We start from the raw sequence: 24550 nt of genomic DNA on the forward strand, positions 1-24550 counted from the left end.
GAATACGAAGCCTTCCTCTCGAAGGAATCACAGATTCGTCCAAAGACAGTTGTTGCTCTGGCTTATAAACTGTCTGAAATGTTTCAACCAAAATATCTAATAAGGGTCGAATTTTGAAAAGCCTGCCCATTGGTTGTGGTTGCACTTCATTATTGTTGAAATGCAAACACCACCATATCTGTTCAAATCTCTTACGACTCAAGAGTTTGCCGAAAATTGCAATTTCTAAAAATGGGTCACTTGACCAATAATCCTTCAAACTTTCTCTCTTCATAAGCCCCATTAGAATGATTATAGTCAAAAATTTTTTTCATTTCTGTTGAAGTGACATCCACCCACTTCAAAACCTTATTGGTTCTGTCGTACGCCTCACGGTGTTGGAGATAGTATCTGTTAGTTTCCTGACACAACAGGTCAAAGACACTATCTCCAAAAAACAGTGATGCAACTTCAGACACGTTCGTTGGGTCCGATGGCATCTGCTTCACCCCTGGATCACCAGTAAACTTTCCCAATTGGGGGTTTTGTCCACTTTATCCCATGTAGCTGTCCCGACACTCGCACTTTCAACGGAGCTCTCACTTTCACTTGACACATTTTGGGCAGCCCTGTGGCCCCCGTCACTGTCACTGTCACTGATAATGGCCTCGCTATCAGAAGACGAAGCAGTTGGCAAACCTGATAGCTCATCAGAGAACATATCTAATATTTCCTGTCCTCCGAGAGATCGCAACTGCTTTCGTCTCTGAGCCATGTTGAACTGGTAGCTGCGTGGTTCATACGTGCAAGCTTGGATTAGAACAAAGCCAATTTTGTTTAGGTTGTGACAGGAAATGACTCTGATCGAGTTACTAGATAAGGCAGCAATCATTCCCGAGGTCATCTACGCAATAGTTACGATTAAACGAAGCCACACACCAATATACATAGCGTTTTGCAACATAACGTGACCGTAGAGGGCCATATGGCCCCTCTGGTCCGCAATGTGTTAATTCTTCATTCTCTCATGGGAATTGTCTATATGTACTGCATATCTACTTGACTGTGTCCTAATGTAAGTAATTGTTCTTGTACTGATTCATTCATTCATATTTAATGTATTCAAGTAGATCCAGTTACATGGTGAGAAACAAGTTCACACACCATTGGACATAGAATATGTCAGATGCTTCAGATCTTGCCTGATGTTCTAGTTTCCAATATGATTCTTTCCTGTTCATATCTTAATATTCTGATGAGCAAAAAGGTAAAGTTGTCCCCATAACAGGCCATGGAGGCCATGGAGGCCAATGGAGGTTGTGAGACATCAAGGTCTAGTGATTCTCTAAAATCTATCACCTTCTCCAGATATACAAATCATTGTCTACTGTAGTCACCATGTAAATTGAATGCCCATGGTTTCTGTTCATTACCCTTAGTTATACACTAGCCCAGTGGGGTACAGCACGCTAATTATCTCAGGAATCATGTCTCCAAACCTGTTATTTCTGCATGGAATTATATTAATATCCACAAAAGTATGTTGTTACTATGACGATTTCATAAAGACTTCGGAGAATATTTCAAAACTCTTCCTTGACATAACCATTGTTAATGCAGTTAACCTGCATTCTGCATCTGTGAGATAAACAATTCCCATTTAAGCTAATTTAATTTATTCACATTCTTGAATACCGTGTTTGATTCTTTGTCAGAATTTTCATTATGTTAGGTAACTTTCTTCAGAATAATTTGATGTGTATGAGCCAGGATAGCTCAGTTGGTGTAGCGACTAGCTACTGGCTGGACAACCGAGGGGTCAGAGTCTGAGTCTCGGTGGGGTCAAGAATTTTCACTTCTTCATATTATTCGTACCTGCTCTGGGGTCCACCCAACCTCTTTTGCAATGGGAACCAATGGCTCTTTTCCTGGAGGTAAAGTGGATGGTGTGTGAAGCTGACCACTCACTTCAAACTAGTGCCAAGGTCAAGAGAACGTGGGTCTATACAATCACTCTCCCAATGTTGTATTTTAGCGTCCTGTTGCACCGATTTTCATCCATGATGTGTATACAGTGTCCATTTTGTAGTGCACCCAATTTCACCTGTTACTTCACGACATGTTTCGGCAACATAGTGTGATCATCAGGTGCCCTAGTTACATTACAACACTCGCAGCTAAAAAGGGAACACACATCACAGACATGGTTTACACAGAATATAAGAAAAACGACCCCTATAGTGGAAGAACCACACACAAGTTTTAATTAAGACACATAAGATGAATACTCTTAACAAGTTTTAGTGTGTGTAAATTTATTATTGTTGACGAATACGCACTTTTTAAATGCTTTTTAAATAATTTTATAAAGACATAAGGGCAAGCAATGCAATAGATTAGCGTAATTAGGGCACCTGATGATGGCACTATGTTGCCGAAACATGTCGTGAAGTAACAGGTGAAATTGAGTGCACTACAAGACGGACACTGTATACATATATCATGGGTGAATCGCTCTCCTATACACCTTCATGGCTTAGTGCTTAGTGCTTAGTTAAGTACAGGGATGACTTTACCTATCTACCGTCTACTTTTATAATTTTATATAATGTTATTTAAGTAATATTTTGATCTGTGGGTGTTGTTATTTTCACAAACTAGACCCTAATCATCTGCAAAATACTGTCATGAAAATATCTCTTTTGTAAATATGTCTTGTCTCTTACTTAGTTTCTGCTATTGTTAAACCAAGAAATTAATATCTTCAGTAGTCAGAAGAGTAATATGAAGTTAGTGTTTGTTGCCTGAATGCCAAAATAATTACATTAATTCTTGATTTTTCCTACTTTTCCCCATCTTATGGTGTAAACAGGTAGCAGAAAGAAACACTAAAATTGGAAGTATTTTATTGTACTGTATTGTATTTACTAGCATTCATTGATCCATTCAGGTACATGACCATTGGATATAGAAATTGTCAGCAGATTACATTGATATTTACATAAGAATGTCTTAACATAAAATAAATAAAAATTAAAGTATATATAAGAAACTAATGCATGCAACTAAAATACAAAGCTATGTAAGTAAGTCAATAAGTAAGTTACAAATTGATATAGAACTTAAACAAATAAGAGTACTGATTTGAAAAATGCTTTTATTTCTCAACATAATCTCCCTGTACATTGAGGCATTTGTCCCATTGTTTCAGAAGCCACTGAAAACCAGCAGCATAAAATTCTTTGGGCTGCTGTCGGAACCAGGCGTGTGCACAATTGGTGCCGCGCATGCTGACCCCACAACACAAAATGCAAAGAATTGGTCTGGCATTACAGCATCTCAATCGCTACCACGATGAAGGACATGATATGCTAGCCTGAATTGTCACAGGTGATGAGTCTTGGGTTCACCTTACCGCCCGAGACAAAGCGTGCATCAATGCAGTGGAACTATCCTGCGTCGCTTGCAAAAATAAGTTTAAGGTGACACCATCCTCCAGGAAAGTGATGCTCATAGTCTTCTGGCATCATGAAGGCATACTGCTCACCGCATTCTAGCCTCAAGGTGACACAGGATGTTTCCACTGCATTAACGCATGCTTTGTCTCGGGCTGGAAATGGTGAATCCAAGACTCATCACCTGTGACAATTCGGGCTAGCGTATCATGTCATTCATCATGGTAGCGATTGAGGTGCTGTAATGCCAGACCCATTCTTTGCATTTTGTGTTGTGGGGTCAGAATGCATGGCACCCATCGTGCACAGACTTTGTGAAAACCTAACCTGTCATGCATTATGAAGTATGCCATGCTGTGTGAACATGCCTGATTCCAACAGCAGCCCAAAGAATGTTATGCTGCTGGTTTTCAGGGACTTGTGAAATGATGAGACAAGTGCCTCCATGTACAGGGAGATTATGTTGAGAAATAAAAGCATTTGTCAAATCAGTGCTCTTATTTTTTTTAAGTTCTATATCCTTTTGTAACTTACTTATTGACTTACCCTCATAGTTACTGGGATACCCCAAGGTCAAATTTATTATTCCTATCAAGATACTCTTCAACTGAATAAAAACATTTTTCTATAAGAAACTTTCTCACTTTATGTATAAATGTAGTAATATCATGTGCAACTTGCTTGATATTGGGGGGTAAAGAGTTAAATAGGGTAATACCAGAATAATATACTCCCTTTTGGACTTTAGTTAGACTTAATAAAGGAACATGAAAGTCCAATTTTTGGAGGGTATTTATTTTATGCAAGGCCATATTTATTGTGAAAAAAAAATCCTTATGCTTTACAATAAACATAAGAGTTAAAAAGATATATTGGGAGTAAATAGTTAAAATTCCAAGTTTACTAAACATTTCCCTACAGGAATACCATGCTTTGGTTTTCATGATAATTATAACAGTTCGTTTCTGGATTATAAAAATAAATTACTCTGTGGTGAATTACCCCAAAACATGATACCATAATTTAACCCTGAATGAACACTGAAGTAGATCTGTTTCAGGTTTTTCAATTCTAATACAGGTCTGAGGGAAGGAACCATGTAGCCTAACGAATTTAACTCTGAATTTATATAATCAATATGTTCTTTCCATGTTAATGAAGATTCTATTATAATGCCTAAAAATTTAATGGAGTTAGTGTAGAGACATGCTTGTTCATGCAGTGCAGGTTCAAATACTTGTTATTATGGTATGATTAGAAATAAAGTCCTAACTCCTACACTTATATGTTCAGAGTCTGGAAGCATTCAGTAAAAAGATAAAGTAAAGTAAAATAAAGCTATCCCTGTAACAAGCCATGAAGGCCCATAGGGTTGTGAGACGTTGAGGGTCCCACATTATCTAGACAATCGGCTCAAAGATGGCGATAAGGTTGTCAGCCTTACACGCCAGCCGCGCTTTACTCCCCAGGAAAATTATTTAATTAATTCCTGGTACTCGTTTCTGTTAGAGGCTGAGTTGACACCAGGGCCATATTGCGGCTTGAAGAATTAGGTCAATTGAAAAAATCCAATGAGCTCATTGGGATTTGAACCCACGGCATTCTGGCTTGTAGCATAGTACCTCAACCAATGTGAAGTTTGGTGTCAGTACAGTAAGCAAGTGGATGATGTATTGCAGGTGCCAAGCTGCACTACACTGCTGCTGGCAACATCGCAACAGCACATCCTGTTGTGGATGGGCAATACTACAACATCTCACCTGATGCCCGCTACATCCCATACCCTCCACAGCTTGAGTTCAGCCACATGGGTCAACCTGTGATGCCTGGTACTGGTTCCTTGCGCCGCCTACAACATAGAGGCCCTGTGGTACCACCGCCTGATGTGACTGTCTCCCACAATCCTCCTCCACACTCTGCCCTGTCAACACAGCAGCAGCAGCAGCAACAACAACAAAATGGCCCCACAGCACCCACGCCTCTCCTCTCAACATTCAACCCCACTCTCAGCTACCCAGCCACCATGGAGACAGAAGGCCACCTCGTGTGACTTACACTCAGGCCAGTGTGAGTGATTTCTATGAGACAGGCAGTGTCTGGTGCACCAGCCTCTCATTACTTTGCTTTACTCTGAAGCCACAGGTTTTTGTGCTGGAGTGCTGGACTTATGGAACACAGTCCCTTTGTGTGTGATTCTGATCAGCTTGCACACATTGTTGCCCTTATCACACAAGTACTGGAAGCAACAATGTCAGGTCAATCATGCAGTGATGCAGGTCTTTACTGCTGTTTTTTGTTTTTTAATTTGAGAATACATTGCAACTTCAGTATTATGAAAATTTATAAAATATGCAAAAATATTCATTCTAATGGATGTTCATAATATCTGATAAAGTTTGAAATATGTATCTACAAGTCTGGCCCTTAACTTCTCATTATGCGTTTTATAATATGGCACTAAGGTTTAAGTAATAATGTGGGTACGGCAGTATTTCTTCATCTTTGGAATTGTTGTCATGAAGTATGAACACAATGAAGATTAATCCGGTATTCTCACTGTTGACATCGTCTGAACCAAAGAGTTAAAAGTTTTCTTAAACATACATAAGCACTTCTACATGTGACCGACTACTGATTAGGAGCCGTCCTTCATGAGAAAAAGTCCTGCCCACTATTTGTTGCATGCTTACATGTCCCACCCACATTCTTCCCATAATTGGCTGCATGTACATATATGAGAAAAAACATGTCAACTAGCATCAGACTTCAGTAGCAAATTTGATATGAAGCAGTTTAAATTGTTCCGGTGTAGTACTTACTTACATAAAGTGTGTTATGGGTTACACCAAACTTTATGACATACATAAGAGATGGTTGTGAAACAGTCATCATACACATACCTGACTGTGAAGTGCATGTTACAGTACTGCCATGTAAACTGTACATAAACACATAAATGTTGAATTTTCTAACCCAAATAAAGTGAACATATGAGAGAGAGTTTGTAAACAGATCACAAATGGATATAAAATGTAAAACATGTGATATTCAAACCTAAAAATACTGCTCTCACATAGCTGTGTATATTTCCAACACCAGTCTGCTTGTACCGGTTCTCATGGTCTCTTCGCCTGTGGATTTCTTATATTTTTCCTTCTACCCTGAAGGTGGAGGTGATACGTTCCTCCGAAACGTCGGTTAACACCACATATACACGGTGCCAAATCCCGGAAGACTGCTTTCTTCTAAAAAAACATAGTTATTTCTCCAAAAATCCTAAACCAACATTGATACACTTGTCTCATTGCTTTACCAGTGCATTGAAACCAGCAACATAATAGCCTTTGACTGTTGTCTCAGCCACTTTCACACCTCATTTTCACCACCTGTGAATTTCGAACTTCCATGGAGAGAATTTCTCAACCCAGTTGTGAATCACTTTACACAACAAACACTTCCCACCATAAACAGGAAACACTTCTTTATGACTGTCCTTTCACTGAGTCCTTCTGCTAGTAGAAAACACATAACAGAATGTTACTCTTCGGTTGCATGCTCCTCAAGCATGATTGTCATTTAGACTACTAAATCCAGCCTCTGAATATGGGCATGCAACAGCTACCTAGACTGTCATGAAGCTGGACTGTACTGCTGCCTAGTGATACACATAGAAAACCTATTACATCTATTAGAGCTGTTTTACTTCCATTTGTGACCTATTTATTGACTCTCCCTTGTGTTTAAGTTGCCACACCTAATGAAAATCCACTTTCCAAATTAACCCTTTGACGTGGTCATTTAAATTCCGCGGCCGCGGCTNGATAGGAACCATACCATCTGTACTTCCCATGCATATGAGTTTACCCTGATAGCACAGGTCTCATTTTCTTACGTTCATCACACAGTTAAAAACCAAGATCATGAATTGAATTTCACCAATATATACTTTTTTTTGGGGGGGGGGAGACAATTTTAGTTTGCTTGGGTTTAGTATATACTGTATTTGATCTTCGTTAGTATCATAAACAGTCTCAAAGAAGTTAATCCATACCGCCTTCACACTCAAGTCAAAGCTTTTCCAATTCTTGCCATAATTAAGGTTTTTCAAACGTTTGCATTTGACTCCAATTGAGTAGATGTTTGATGGGGACAGAACATTAAACTTACACCTGTGTAGGTATATTCCTTGACATCATCATCCAGCTCAGGCAAGTGGAAGTTCAATGGGAAGGAAAAACTTTGTAACAAGGATAGGAAAATACAGCATGGTGCCTCCATATACTACAGTAGGATTTAACTAATGAGTAACACAATATACAATGAAGCAAGCTGTTGCACTGAAGAAGAAATTCAGAGGCTGTCATGTGATGTGCATTTCTTAGTGGTTGAAACTTGTAATGGGTAAGCTGTTCTTTAAATTCTAGACTACAGACTCTCCTCTATGCAAGGATAGGCCTGAGAGATTGGGTTAACTGGACCATAACAGACTGCTAGCCATAACAACTTTGGACTCAAAACTGCAAGTACAGTTGAAACAAAATATTTCAGAAAAACAGGGGTGACTAGTTAGGAATCACTCATTAATAAAGTACCAGTGAAAGCCCTTATTTTGTGCAATTGATTTTCATATATATAACTTTAAGAAATTGATGGTTCTAGCGGTTTTTGTCACTATAATGAAGTTCTCATTATAAGCCATACTCATTTCATTGTAGTTTCACTGTACTCACCACAGTATCACTACCTCATCCTGTATTTGAAAGAGACAAACTCTTACACATGTCAAGGACTGATGCTGCATTCACACTGAAAGCTGCCTGCTATCAAAAGCATACTGAATCTCTTGTTATTCTTAGTGCAGTCTGGACATATTATTGCTAGTTCCCATATCAGTTCACTCCTCCATGGCTGTAAATATTTTTAGTGAAACATTTATATTTTCTGTTACTCTAGGTCGCAGTTTTATTCAGTTGTCATTTATCAGATTTCCAAACAAATATGCTATCATATATTTCGTTGGATTTATTCTGAACAAGGCTTAACTGAATATGTCATCCATATTTCATAACAGGTTGATCAGAATTGCACAGTAAGAAGAGCTGTGGTGTTTCATATGTTTTGAATACTCTTGATTATTATTGTTAGTATTATTCATTTCTTTCTCAGTAATTTGAGGCATTGTAAATTTGCCTGACAAATAATATACACAGGGAACAAGCATCTTGGATTGCCTGATTTAAAGTTAGAGCGTTTTCATTTCATATACAGAAAGGGTAAATTGCCCATCCCCAACATTTGATTTGCATCTGTTTTTCTGAAGGTTTCAAAGCAGTTTCAAAAGCAGAGTTTTCAGTGCTTAGCTTGTCTACAGGCTTTGCAGTCCACCCCCACAAGAAACCTAATCATGTTCCCTGTTTCTTGGTTTACTTCATGATCCTTCATCAGTTGTGTATGTTACTGTATATATTATTGAATGATAGGGTGCATATGAATTATGAATTGGGGAGGATGTGGAAGAAAGGGCTGTGATAAACTTTAAAATACTAGTTCAGCATTTGCCTAGAGGGTCTAGGAAGGCTTAAGTTAGAATAGCCTCTCTCTAGACTATTTGGACCTTGTACCTCCCAAATATGAAGCAATCTCTATTCAGTCAGCACATTAGAAGGTTTGGAGCTTTGCTGTTACTACTCTGCCAACATTTAGAGGCCTTCAATTTGAAATTCAGCATGGAGATCAGCTGATGTTTTCTGTGGTTTTTCTCAGTCCCTCATGAAAAATGCTATGCCAGTACCTTGAAATGGGTCACATTCTTTTCAGTTCATCATCCACAGTTATCTTGCATTCCAGCTTGTCTGTAACAAATGCAGTTGAGAAAGTATTTGTATGTAGCTTGAAAATCAATAACTTTTGAATTAAATTTATTTCTTCAGATGTAATTTGATAACAGTCATACAGAAATTGCATATGTAGTATGACGCACTGTACATAGAAAATACAGGGTCCAGCAGAGGAACTTGACGCTTTTACTTTTTATACTAATTAGAGACCATCAGGTTTCCCTGCCGGACATCATTGAATCTTATCATGCACACTGGCTATCCAAACAACTGAGGTTCTCCTGTTTTTCATCAGTCCCCCCAGACAAATGCAGAGACAGCTCCTTACAATAAGCCACAACCTTTCACATGCTTCTGAATTCATCACTTGCAGTTATCCTGTCATTAGTGCTATATAATCTATATTGTTGATAAATTGTAACATTCCTTGTGGTTACTTTGCCTAACTCGCGCTGTTACATGTATATTGGTTGTCATGCATGTGAGAAAACTAAAGAAGGCATATAGTTGCTTGTTCCTTGTTCATTTAAAGTTAATAACCAGACACTGCCAGTGAATGTGTTAGGAAACTTCATAATCCGATGCCAAAGTAAACCTAACGCCAACAATGTATGATAAGGCTTCCATGCTGGGCGTCATGACGTGGCAGCAGTTGTTCTGATGCAGCACTTGTTTCAAGATCTGCACTACGATGTTGGAAATGGTGCTCAGTGGGAGAAACTAGGGCTGCTTATTGATGTGTTTAGTCATAAATTAGTTGATTAATCAGGGATTAAACATAGGGCCTAATATGGGGAACCTCATTCAGTAAGAAGCCAGATCTCCTCTTCAGTTGTTCAATGCAGCCCTAGGGCTAAAACTCACATGTTATTCAGCTACAGGTGAAAGTGACCGTCCTATGTTTGATGGAACAAACCGTCTTATTGCTGGAACTCTGCAAGAGTGGAGTGTTGTGCTATTGTGTTGGGGAGGGGTTTTATTAAGGGGATGCTGCTCAATGACCTTCTGATATGATAGAAGCAGAAGAATTTTTCATAAAGACTGAACACAAAAGTTAAAAAAAGAAGAACACAGTTTTTCCGTGTTATTCATAATGTCTTTTGATCTCAATTTTCTTATTTGTACTTACCAATGTTATTACTTGTCAGCGTGGTGACTGGCAGGCCGCTGATGGATCTGTGGGGTGGGTGGGAAGCAGACTGTGAGCTCAGAGCGGCATAAACGTTTTCAATTTGCTCTGTCTGTGTGTAGTAATGTTGTAGAGGGTCTATTTTCTATCGATTTTTCATAGACACGGTACAGCAAACTTGACAAGTTACATAGTGCTTGACAAGTTTGCCGTTAAGTAAATTATTGATCTTATTATTATGATTATTATTATTATTAATATAATTGATGTTGCATTTTGTTGTATTATTTTACTGTCATAAATTAAACAACCAAAGATTATTATAAACAAATGGGCTAATATAAAATAATACCCATCCGGACACAGGGCTCAAATATATGTATTGGTAGTCCGTAACCATAATGCCATAGTTGTCTGTGAAGAATATCTGCAAATGTTGTATTTAAGGTTCCCAGTTAAAGAAGTTCACAGCCCTGATATTTTAACTTTTTTTCAAGCAGCTGACTGATGACCAAAGCACACTGCATTTTAATAGTTGGAAGAACTGTAATTTCATATATAAAATATATAGATCTGATGTATATAAAGATATTGATGTTAATGGAAGTTTTGACTCTTTATATTTGTCAAATGTTGCTGTTCAGTCATCCATTATATCTATGAGATATGTGATTTGAAGGGTATGCTTTGTGTCTCACTCAGACTGTTCCTGTACAGCAGTAATGTAAATGGGTTTGGCAGGCCAGTATGAAGCTGTGTGACTACTATGCCAGAGCTGCAAGTTTAGCTTTTCATCATGTTCCCTTGTTCTTGAACAGAATTTCATGAGAAACAGCTAGTTGGGGACTGTGTTCTTTAGTTCCCAGTCATATGATACTCCTTTGGAATTAACTGTCATTCTGATTTTGATTTTGAAACCTGAAGAATCAGTTGTTCCCAGTTATTAATTCCTTTATCAGTCTTGCCAATTGTCAGTATGGTTTAGAACTGGTAAAACATAAAGGGGCAGTGTTCTAAAACAATATAATATATTTCAAATTATTTTCTCATTAAAATACAGTCACTTTTTCAGTACATTGAATTAAAAGGCTGAAGTTTCTCTGGATAAAGGTTTGTGTTATGGGAAAGGTGTTGTGTTTGGTGAGCGAGCTTGTGAACTTCTTTACAGTGTCATGTGTAGAATGATGTATTAATGGTGAAAGGACTGTACATAAGCCACTGTAGGCCATATTTCCTCCTGACCCTTGAAAATGTAGACATGTCTGTGCAGGTGGCATTTGAATACACTTTGGTTCAATGTTTGTGGCCTGGGACAATATTCAACTGAAGAGGAGTGTACCTGACACTAATGCTGCTTGTTGCTCAATCTGTTTCCTTAATGCAGGTGGGGAAGTGAAAGAGGTGATCTTTTTTATTCATTCTTTATTCTCTTTCCCCCCTTCACCCTCCCATTCTCCCTGTTTCTATCTTCCAATCTTAATCTCTTTCCTTCTTACTGTAATTTCTCATTTCTTTCTTCATTTCATTATTTATTTGTTTTTCTCTCTCACCATCTTTCCTTTATTTAGTTTTCTCTCCCTCTTTCAAGGAATTGAAAAAGCTCTAAATGTTCATATTTTGAGAAAAAGATGTAAATGCACATGTCAGATTCTGTTTGTATGAATAAAATTGGGACAGCAAAAATCAGGTAAGTTTTAAGAATTAGATCCATCAGGAGACTAAACAAGATAATGTTATGATGGATCATAATGGTCAGCTGCTGCATGATAACAAATATATACATTATCATTTCCCTCTCTGCAAAGCTAGATGCTCCACAAAGAGCTATAAAGAATTCTGATGTTTGCATAAGCATGAGATAAAATAAAGCCAGTGAGAGACTATGTTGCAATTTTATGGAATACAAGGCCTACTGTATCTTTTAAAAAGTGTCTTCCCGTTCTGTTTCTTTCAGAAGAATGTGCCTCTTATTGTGCGTAAAATTGTGCTAGTCTCAAATGAAAAATGGTTGTCTGTAAGTTGACAAATGTTGTCTTGACATGTTGAAACACTGGGGAATGATTCAGGGGAAGGTGCTTACAAGTGTATAAAACTTATTAATATCTGTGACTCTGTAATAATTAGTAAAGGTACAGTTTATCTACAGCAGTCTCTGCATGAGTTGTACCATACAGTTCCTCTGTTTCTGGTTAATATGCTACACTTGTGGACAAAAATGAAGTGTAAGTCTTTGTTCTACTTCTCTGGATAAGCAGTTGTGATGCTTATTATGTGCTGTGGACAGTGATTTTCATTGAAGGAGCTAACACATGCAGAAGATGAACATGTCAAACTATCTATTATGCATAATGTGTAACTGCACTACAGTATATTGAAGATAAACTGTACCTTTAGTTAAGTAAACAGGCTCTGTTTATTGCATTAAAACAGTGGTTCCCAAACTGTAGCCAGTGAGCATGATGCTATGCACAAAGTTTTACTGGATTCTCTTGAAAAACTGATGAATTGCCAATGCCAGATGTAGCTTAGGACACATTCATTACCTACCAATAAGTAGTGGTACTCTGGCTTCTTGTTTCAGTTACATATTTGAGATACACAGCAGCATTCATTTTCATTACTTCACAGTGGAAACATGTTGTGAAGGTTCATGTGATCATAATGGCAAAAGAAAATGAGTGTCTGACCAGACAGAATTTTCTTACAAATTATTTTATTGGATGGGGTTCACATTTCTTCAGACATCCCTCATACGGGACTCATTAACTATTGAGTTTGGGAACCACTGACTTACAGAACTATGAAATCATAACATTCTTTTTTTCTGTCTTACTGGATACAAAGTTATGACAGTGCAGTGTAGCGCAGTTTTCACTGAGTCTTGTCACTGAATCTTTTATGTTTGTCAGTCTCAACTGTCATATAGTGTATCCAAGGTTTGAAGCTATTCCATAAATCCAGCAGAAGGTAATTAGCAATTCTCAGCTTATACTTTAACATGACCGCATTCCATTTTAGATAATGTTTTCTTGTGGCTGTTCCAAAACATACAAAAAGTTCTGACTTTTAGAGATGTAAAATACATTCATGCACTGAGTTTATTGAGGGTAGGTATAAAAATGAAATCACAAGATTGGAAGACATGTGATACCTTGGCAAGTTTGGTTACTTGTAAACTTGTCAGGAATTCATGAAAATGTGTGGTGTTGAGAATCACTCTGGCAACACTCGAGAATCTCTAGGTTTATTACATGATTCCAGCAGTGCTGTTGGTAATGTTTTGTGTTTTTCTTCTAATGTTTGGTGGCATCTGACTGGAAGACATAAAGATGTTGCTCTGTATTCAGAGACCACCTGGACACACATGTCTGAAGAAACTGGAGTGCCTTGTAGTTACTGGCTTTGAGAATCATGATCATGCTCAATAAATAATGAAAACAAAGGGAAGTGTACCAACAGAGTGTAGGTCCTGGTTTAAATCAAGAAGTCATGAATTTTATTTGTGTAGTGTCACCAATATGCAAGAGAGTCAAACCACAGTTGTGTTTACATTAAGTGACATATGATGGATTTGTCATTTTTTCACATTGTCAACATATTACATTATACAGAATCAAGTTTGATATGCTTCGCATATTTTAAAAACTTGCCACATGGCATATAGCGTTTCAAGCGTATTTCAGCTAGATGTATAAATAACTTCATGGTACAGGATTTTCCATAAGAGTAGACAGTTTTTAGCTACTTAAAAGAATCCCTGATTTTATGGAACTTAATTTTTCATCACAATAATCTCAGAATCCTGCTACTGGAACATAGAATATATTGCGTTTGTCTAAGGTCTGTTGTAATGTTACCTCTTAATGAAAATTAAAAGACTGAAAATATGGCAGGAAAACAATTGTTAAATCGAAAATAGAATGGCGAGGCCTCGGACAAAATACCAAACCAGAAAGAACAGATTGGATGTGTCTGAAGACAGGGTGCTCAGGAAATATTTCTATAAGCCCAAATGCTCTCCTGTGTCTAGTACAGAGGAAATTATAGAGGATGGAGCAAATTAAGTTCACATTTGTAAATTTCATCTAATATTGTTAAAGTTTTCCAATAAAGGAATGTGAGAGGGATGGGACCTGTAACAGCAGAAAGAAATGCAGGAGCAGCAGGAAATTACTTGATAAGCTGCTCAAGGAAGATCCTGTACCTATATTAGAAGGGTACTTCCTTAACAGGGAGCAACTTGATCTGAAATTTGAATGGTAATGGTAATATTTTGCCAGCTGCACTTTTAAAGACAAAGTACTCGGTGTAATCTTTATGTAGTTTTACTTCCATGTGACCTCATCTTTATGAAGTATAAATATTTTCAAATATCTCCCTCTGAAATTTGACACACGTTTTTTGTGTCCCCATGCAAAGTACATATTAGCTTATCACAATATTCATTTAATCATTCTAACAGTATAAGTATAATGTCCATACCGTCAATGGGAAATGAAATTCTGGGAAAACTTAGGATACCTGCCTTTCATCAGTCAAATGTATTAGAGAGTTTAGCAGGAAACACAGTTAATCAGTATACAATTTCATAATCTCTTTCTCTCTGTAATTTCTATTGATATAATTTCGTACTACCTTAAAGGTAAAAAAAGTAAAGCTATCCCTGTAACAGGCCATGAAGGCCCATAGGGTTAGGAGACGTTGAGGGTCCCACATTATCTAGACAATTGGCTCAGAGATGGCGGTAAGGTTGTCAGCCTTATGAGCGGGCCGCGCTTTACTCCCCAGGAAATTTATTTAATTAATTCTTGGTACTCATTTCTGTTAGAGGCTGAATCGACCCCAGGGCCATAGTACAGCTGGAAGGATTAGGTTAATTGAAAAAAATCCAGTGATCTCATCGGGACTTGAACTGACGACCTTCCAGCTTGCAGCATAGTGCCTCAACCACTATGCTACTGCGTGCAAATTATATATTCTTGAACATTTATGGTACGAGGTATAATCTCAAAGTTTAGAATGCTGCTATACTTGTAATTTTTAACAGAGAAAAACAAAGTTAGTTACAAAATTTGTAGGTACTGATATGTTTATGGTCTAGGTACATATTAAAATTCTGTTGCTCGACTTTCATCACACTGTTCAGCAATGGTTTTGTTACACCCATTTTAAGCTGATTATGAAAGTGAAAACATATTTATGCTTTCCGCTTACAGTTCTTGAATGACACACAAATTTAGATTATTTAGGCTTTACCTGACATTATGAATATGGATGGGTTTGATACATGCTCCTCCCCTACTTTGTGAGACTCTCTATGTATCACTTCTTGCATGTTCATATTTAGGAAATGTCTGTTCTTGTTCAGTGAATCTTGCGTATTTTACTTGGGATTTTCTTAATTTCTAATAACTGGAACCATCTTGTTCATTGATAGAACAAAATTTAAAATATCAAGCAGACTTGCGTGATCTTGTCCATGATCTTAATGTCAAAAAATCCATCTGCAATTTTAGCTTCTAGATTGAAAGAATGGGATCCTCTACAAAATGGTGCTAACATATTGTCACATGTTTGAGCGACGATAAATGGATTTTGGGTCGATAACTGGATTTACTGGACTCTTGCAGCTTGCGACTACTCTTCACAGATCATTATCACACACGGACTAGCGTCCTCAGTCATATTGCTTGGTAACGGCTTTCAGTGGCAGCCATTCCTCTGCATCTGGGCTCACATCCTAAAATGGCGTCCACCTCACACCAACATCATACTCTAACCTCTGGCTTCAGCTGCTAACTTCTGGGCTGGACTAACTTCCAACTACCAAACTCCAACTTTAGCTGTCAATTCTCACCTGGCTTCTGAGCCGAACTACATAACTGGCTTCGAATGCCAAACTGGATTTCAACCACCGAACTAACTCACAAAGTCAGAGTAATGTTTTAAGCGATGGTCAGTCGGTCAGTCTATCTTGGTGTCAAGCCCCCATCTAGGGCCCAAGAGTAAACTTTTGTTACTGTGAGACAGTGGTAGTTTTATTATGTGGGACAACCTCTCTGATAATAAGCAGGGTCTGTTATTTACAACTGCTGCTGGCCCTCGCCAGCACAGTCATTCTTGGGTCCAAGTCCCACAGGATTCATGAACATATTTTACTGTCTCAGATTTGAGACTCCCCCAGCCTGGAGGGCCAAGTCCCAATACTTACATCCCCTAGGAAAATGGTGGTCCAGTTATACCCCCAGGCACTGGGCTCCATATTCACCACCTCCTACGACTTGCGGAGGAGGTATTCAAACTTGCCTCCACACAGGCTCCTACTCACAATGCACAATTGACCCCTTAGGTAGCATCAGCACAGACTGCATAGAAAGCACCACTTCCAACAGTTCCTCCATTGTTTCATACATCTGTTGCTTAGTGATGGCTCTGATGTTGCCGGTTTACACAGCCGTTTCCTAGCAATGGCCGTTTATCTGGCTCCCTTATACTAGCTGTGAGGCCTCATGTCACAATATCTTTGTTCTGCAGGCATAAAGAGTACTTTATATAATTGTTTTTAGGAAGGCACTTTAGTGTAGTGTAATTATGTGGACTCTTTCATGGAAGCTCTTGGAAAACATGGTCCAAACAAATGACACATATTTATCTGTTCCTCAAAGCCGAGTTTGGACACTGTGTTGCTCAATAATGGAAATGTATATATTTCAGTTCCAGTGGCATATGCCGTTCATATGGAGGAATCATATGACAGTATGCATTATCTTGTGAAACATATCCAAAATTGTGAATATCTCAGTGGCTCTGTGGAGGCTTGAAAGTCATTGCAGTTCTATTTAGTTTGTGTTTGGGGTATATGACTTTCTGTCGTTTCCTCTGTGGATGGGAAAGTCATTAGTTGAAGAAACAAGGGTCATATCAATAAACACTGATCCAGGGTAAAAAAGAAATATCATCAGTCATGCTGTAGTTAATCTAGATGAAACTCTAAATGAATCAGAATGAGCACCTTCAGTAGCATTTAAAGCAGTGACCACAAATATCCTTAGAAACTAAGTCACTAGAAGAAGAACTGAGTATCCACAGTTCATGGGATGAAAAATGTCATTAAGAATTAATTCCATGGACTCACATATCAACTATTCGTATTTCCCAGCAAACTTGGCTGCTGTTAGTGATGAGAATGGGGAATGCTTTTGTAGAGAAATATGCATGATATAGAAGCAATATTAGGACAACTGGAGCCCCACCGTGCTGACTGACTACTGTTGAACATAGGTAAGAGGTGCCTGAGAGGCAAAATGCAGGTATAAATCATCAGTAATTGTATTTTAGGTGAGTTCAGTATGCAGTTTCTGCTTTTATATTATTTGCAATCCAGCATTACTTGTTAGTTACTGCTATCAAATTCAAATATAAATACATACAGCCACACTGTTCTTCTCACATCGTACAAATGGTGACTTGAACACAAGATACATAAGTACTTATTAAGGATCTAGTACCCAATAAAATTTCACGACCACATAGTAAAATGATAACTGGTGTCATAATGTTCACATCAAGTTTTATGAAAATGTATCCATTTATTCAAATGTTATTTGTGGGGTGGGAGGTCATAGAACAACCACGTTTACATTATAATATAATATGCCTACTGTTTGTTATAAAATAGTTGTTCTGATTTGCATCATGATCTTCACACTTTAAACTTTACTGGGAATGCATTGCAAAATTGCAATGGCACACGCATGCTGTCCAGCAAGACAAGTGTTGCATTTTTTAAAAGCTGATTCTGTCACCCCTGACTTCAGAACTGACATCCAGCCATAGTACTGGGAGTTCAAAATCCCCTCTTCTCAGACAATAAAGTTTAATCAATTGAACTTACATGATTTTAAAACAAGATGCATATATTTCTGCGTTTTCACAATGAACACTTTTCCTGTAGTTCTGGAGAAGACAATGGGAAATGAAAGAGGTGTTTGAGTTAACTTTGAAGGAGTGAGAAAGATTTGGATATGATCCTATGACCTTCTGGATCCAAGTTCCAGCATTGAGGAGGCATTGTTAACAGTGGGTCAAATAAACATGGTGAACAGGAAAGAGGTATGTAAAGTGATAAGCTTCGGCTCACTATGATGCTTAGTAGCTGTTGCAATGGACAGCAGTGCTGAGTATTTCCTAACAACTAGCATCAAGTGACATAGTGACCTTGTAAACCACAGTATTCCAATTTTGAAGGAAATGAAGCACAAGAAAATTTGGTCTGATGAAGACCAATAGCAGATCTGTGATTTTATTTGGGAGGAGTGTTCTGAAAAATATCGTTCCATTAAGTGGATTTACAAATCAACCATCATGCCGTTCAGTCCTCCTAAAATGTTCTCTTAATTGTTCCATGATATCCAGGATATATAGGGGAAAGTTTTCCTCACTGTCCCCACACAGCCCTTACTGAGAAGCTTGAACTCATTGTTTCAATATATATATATTGCTCTGTGGTATATTGCAAGATAGTATTGTCACAGTGACTAAAGACAGGGTTCGGATTGGTAATTCCATTTATTAACCACATACAGGTTGTAAGTACAATTAATGATTACACTATTGCTACTTTACACAATTTACAGTGACTCCACACTAATCTTCAGTCTATATACACTGGTCTTTACTATCCATTTCCTGGCAACAGATTTATAACACAGGAAATATAAAAGTCTCACTAAATCACACACTCCCAATATCACTGTACTACTGCACACATAATGTTTTCAAATCACATGTTAAGTTTTCACAGGCTGACTTTTGAAGCTTGCTTGTTGTACTCCTCCAGCTTTACCACTATACTCCGGTCGCTTACTACTCACTTATATAGATGCTGCACAGTCACAGACCAACAGAAAATACATCACATGATCACTATCCAGGCAGTTCACTAGCGGTCTGGCTTGACCTATAGAAAACACATGTCATGTGGTTTCTAAGCATTGTTGTGATGTCACTGTGCATGTGCAAGCTGACAGACACAAAGAAAACACTGCTGCTGTATTGTTGGCTGTGTGTGTGTGTGTGTTGCAAGCATTGTCTGGAAATGCGTCTACATGTCACAGTATCATTGATGCTCTGTTCTCATTTTTAGAGTCACTTAGAATCTGTACATCATCATATGTCACCTGGATTGGATTCAAAGCAATAGATACCCTTCTTGATTGAAATAACTGGAGAATATCATAAATTAGTCAAGTGTACTCTCTTGTTATTCACTGCTAATTTTCCATTTTAGTTCTGATCTCTTGCTATTATAATTTCCATACTGTCACAGCTCCTAACAGTCATTCATAAAATCTCTTTTTACTCTTGATCTTCACTCTTTAGGAGTTAATTGAAGAATACGCAGTAGTCAAATAAACTAACCAACTACAAGTACTAATTAAAACATTAATTGTATAAAACAAATATATTTACATTTGTTAAGAAACTAATAAATGCTTCCACACAAAGTCCCTTTTGAAGGGCTAAATTGCCTGTCTTGCCATTGGCCTCTTTGTGTGAATCTGCTGACGGAAAGGAGTCTTGATTCTCAGCTAATATGCCACACATTATATAAAAAAATGGATGCATTTCTCCAGGCAAATAAATTGTTTAAAAGAACTCACCATCACAGTAGATGCCAAAAATGTCTCCCTTCTGCTTTTAAACAAATTTAAATTCTTTTGAAAAGACTGACACTAGTTTGAGTTCACTAACATTGACGGATGTAATTGCTTCACAGATGTGCGCAAGTTCATTCAGTGTGTGTCGATATTATTTGAATACGCTGTCTTTTTAGGTTTCCCCACAGATATAAATCACAGGAATTTAAGCCCAGAGACCTTGCAGGCCACAATGTGTGACTTATCAGCCTGTCTTCAAACACCTCATTTGAAACATTAATATAATAATTAGCAATCTGTCCTGTAGCACAATCTTCTGTAACGTTCTCAAAATATGTTGTAAGAATGTCATTGATATACCACTCTGAATCAACAGTCTATTAAAAAATATGGGTCCTACTATTCATGTAGCAGTAACGGCACACCACACCCCAATCATCTGATTGTGTATGCTTCAAAAGTCTGCTCTGGATTAATATTATTCCAATATCTATTGTTGTGAGCATTTGTATACCCATTCAGTTAGAAGTGAGCATCATCAGTAAAAAAAGCAAATTTGGGGTTATGAACACTGTCACATATTGCTTGCAAAAGCCAGTTACAAAATTTCTTTCATCTCTCTTAATTACCTTCTTCACTTGCTTGAATATGTCTGATTTCACATGGCAGTAGTCACAATTGTTCCATCATTTTCCCACACTGCTGTTGTCAAAACCTGTACGTGTTCATGTAATTATGTCAGGGATTGCAGAACCTTCTTTTGTACAATTTATATGATTTATTTTTCACATAAGTATTTTAAAGGAAAAAACCTCCTGTTCAAGTGTGTTTTTCACCATGTCAGTTAAGTACTGTAAATGAGAACATGAAAAAGACTTCTGCATGTCTTACTAGAATGGAACACAAAGAGAACTGATGTGTATTACAGTGAACTATTTGCAGCTGCAATCAATGCAATACAAGATAAACAGGAACAGAGACACTATGTAGTAATGCTAGCTGATAGTCTCATTTTCAGCTGTTTATTGTTGGAAGCACATTGAGCTGTCAGTTGCATGTTCTCACAGTTGAGGCAGCAAAATTCAGCTCATCAAGACAGACTCTGTACAATTACTTATGGATTATGCTGACAGTCACCAGAATGCAGGACAGAATTACATTATAAAGTTAACTATATAAACTCTACGAAACATGGCAAAGTTGAAATACAGTGAACCCCCACATTACATTCAGATAAATGAATCTTGCCCTAGTGGAAACTATAAAATGTGACCATAAAATTCATGATATGGATAATAAATTTACCCTTATAGAAATTATGGATAAATACTAAAGGTTTTGAAACACAAAATGCAAAATAAATTTAGTCAAAACTACAGTATTTCGTTTAAGAATTGGTAAGAAATTCAGACCACAAATAGCATGTGTGTTGGTGATGTAGTAGGATATGTAACTGGCCATTGGCTACCATGTGTAAATGCATCAGTGACACAGGGATGGCTAGTAGTATGGTTTGCTAGTTGCATATTATTGTACATTGTGCATTCTGTTACAATTACTTGCTGGAAGAAGGTTAGAAAGTTCAAGTGCATGTAGCTTCATATGACCATTTTATGTCATCATCATCATCATCATCATCATCATCATCATTGGCAAAACAGTCCTTTTTTAGCCATAACCTTCTTTAGAAGAGTCTGCCAGATTTGCCAACCAGTTTTTATTTCTTTGGATTTTGTAACAGTCTTTTGCAGAGCAAGGTTGTCAACCTTGTCTCCAACCCCCAACATGGAGGACCAGGTCTCTGTATTTATGTCCTGCAATTACAGGATGGCCTGGTTAAACTCCAATACTTTAGGTTCCCTCTTCATCACCTTCTATGACTTGCAGGGCAACAGTGGAGGTATTCTTAACCGCCTCCACATGAGAAATATTTTTAGTATTATTTCTGATGGATGAAAGAGTACAATTTTATTATTAAGTGCAGATAGAATACAATCCATAGGCATTCATATCAACTCATAACATGGAGTCAGTGGAAAAAGTGGGTTCACACTGTAGAATTTCAAGATATGGATACATTTTCAAGAACATGTCTTCCGAAATGGCGAAGCATAATGTAGTTCTGAATGACAATAATAGATCAAAATTACATTTACAAAGAAATTAAGAGCATATATTGAATTTGAGGGATGCTTCCTACCAGTCACACTAGAATCTTTTCTCTTCCTGCATCTTAACTAAATTGTTTAGTTTAAACTCTTCTTGTTTCATACAGGTGTGAAACTTGTCTCTTGTCATAAGAGAAGGACAGATTGAGAATAGAGTGTTAAAGAATATTTGGACTGAAGAAAGATTAAGTAATGGAGGAATGGCGAGAACTACACAGTGAGCTTCTTATGTACCCTTCACCAAATGTTATTACAATGTAATGGAGATGCATGAGATAGGATATGTAGCACATGTGCAAGCAATGCACATAAAATTGTAATCAGGTGATATGAAGTGGAGAGATCACTCTGGAAACCTGGGCATAGATAGAGGATAATATTAAAATAGATCTTAAAGAAATAGGTTTTCAGGATGTAGTCTGGATTAAAGTGTCTTAGGATAGGGTGAGAAGGTAGGCTATTATAACCATGATAATGAACCTTTGGATTTTACATAATGCAGGCTATTTTTTGACAAACTGAGCATCTAACAGCTTCTCAAGAACTTTGTTCCATGGAGTTAGTTATACCAACAGAGGCACAGCTGTGGTAATAATGTACAGCTATTCATAATTAATAGATTTTCATATGGAAATAGTTTGAGCAGGTGATGAGAATATTTGACTGTATCTCTGCCAAGTTTCAATTTTTTCATGAACTGAGAATTGAAGAACTGTGCATTTGATATAACTTGGCATCACTGTCCAGTGTTATGGACAAACCTTTCAGACAAATGTATAGAGTACTGCAATATTGCTTTTCTGTTTTGAGATATTTCACAGCAGAGTAAGGGTAAACGAATTAGGTCCCAGACAGAAACTGTGAAGCCTGCTGCCCACGATCACAAATGGAATATCACAATTGTATAAAGAATGACTGTTGGGCATGAGTAGTGTTAGATCATATATGGTAGGATGATTAAGAATATACAATAGAAGGAAGTAGTCATTGTCTGTAGTGAATTATAGTGTTATACATACATGTGATGAAAAACATGAAAAACCTGTCAAGTTATCTAGTTTTGACTGGAATTCAAACCAGAGACCACCTAGATGAGACCCAAGAATGCTAAACACTACACTGGAATATTCAATGACTGTGGAAGGTGTAGTGACACAGTGCCAGTTGAGGTTATATAGCGCTGGATATAAGATATAAGGATGACAATGCAACTTTTGAAACTAGTGCTTTGACTCTCTTGCTTCCCCTTTCACAGTTTAGAAAATGTGATGAAGGATGTAGACTGATGGAGATTGGAAGGTTCAATGCAGGTCACCAACAGTAACCAGCAACAAGTGTATCACTTGTAAGGACACAGAGAAATGCAGCAGAAAGGGTCTTTGATATTTGCATAGTTTCTTCTACTCAGATCCTCAATATCATAATTTTAAAACTGCCAGATACATCCTCAAATATCTGCAGATGTCATGTTCAAAACAACATACAAAAAAAAAAAAACGTTTAATACATGATTTGTGACTGCTTTTAAGTTTCCATTACAAAATTGTATATAGTTCATTAGATATCACCATCAAACAGAAAGCTAAGTATACTTGTAGATTTTGTGTGGCAACCATGTTGTATTATTGCCACAAAAAGAAGTATCTTAACAAAGTTGTGTATTTTTCAAATACCCATTATAAACCAACATTTTAGGACCTTACATTAAGGGGTGCTACTCCTGTTTCTACTGTGGAAATTTGAATGGTCACCATGTTGGTATTGTTGATGGCAGAAAATTATAAAGAACAGAGGTAAGGCCTATAGTGGCATAATTCCCTGTGTAGTTTCATGCAAATTTGTTGATTTGTTCAACAATTATAGGAGAGACAAATGCATGAATAAACACACAGATATGATAATACCATTTCTAGCTCCTTTAAAAGAAGGAAAGTAGGCTAAAAAGTGGGGCAACATTTTGCATTGTGTCAGAGCAGCATATATCTAGAAGTTTGTTTTTGTCACATTTAATTTGAATAGAATTCTGACATGAGTATTCCAAAGGATATAATGAACACCAGTCAGGTTACAAAAAAAAAAAAAAAACATTTAATCCAATTTAGAGTATGCAGGAAAACTAATTCCAAGATAGTAACAAAACTTGGAGTCACTTAGATCTGGTTTCATCTATCTATCTCTTATGTTGTTGATAACAATTGCAGTTCAGCATCTCTTTAGCATTAATGATAATTTTACGTGGAAACTGAATTCATGGTAAATTATAGCATCACACAGCACAAATAAAATCAGGAAATCAAGGGTCTATACCCTGTTCTATGAAGGA

General features: G+C 37.4%; 1 protein-coding gene across 3 annotated transcripts in view; it reads left to right on the forward strand.

Annotated features, from left to right (window-relative positions):
• Positions 1–6454, forward strand: part of LOC111862247 (nephrin) — a 601827-nt gene extending 595373 nt beyond the window's left edge. For all 3 annotated transcript variants that reach the window (XM_023847459.2, XM_023847461.2, XM_033750600.1), the window contains exon 19: positions 5114–6454. In XM_023847459.2, the coding sequence (XP_023703227.1) occupies positions 5114–5484 (371 nt within the window). In that variant the 3' untranslated portion in view covers positions 5485–6454. The remainder of the gene's footprint in view (positions 1–5113) is intronic.
• Positions 6455–24550: the final 18096 nt, after the last annotated feature.

This window comes from Cryptotermes secundus, unplaced genomic scaffold (assembly GCF_002891405.2).
Source record: "Cryptotermes secundus unplaced genomic scaffold, Csec_1.0 scaffold3, whole genome shotgun sequence".
Lineage (NCBI taxonomy): Eukaryota > Metazoa > Arthropoda > Insecta > Blattodea > Kalotermitidae > Cryptotermes > Cryptotermes secundus.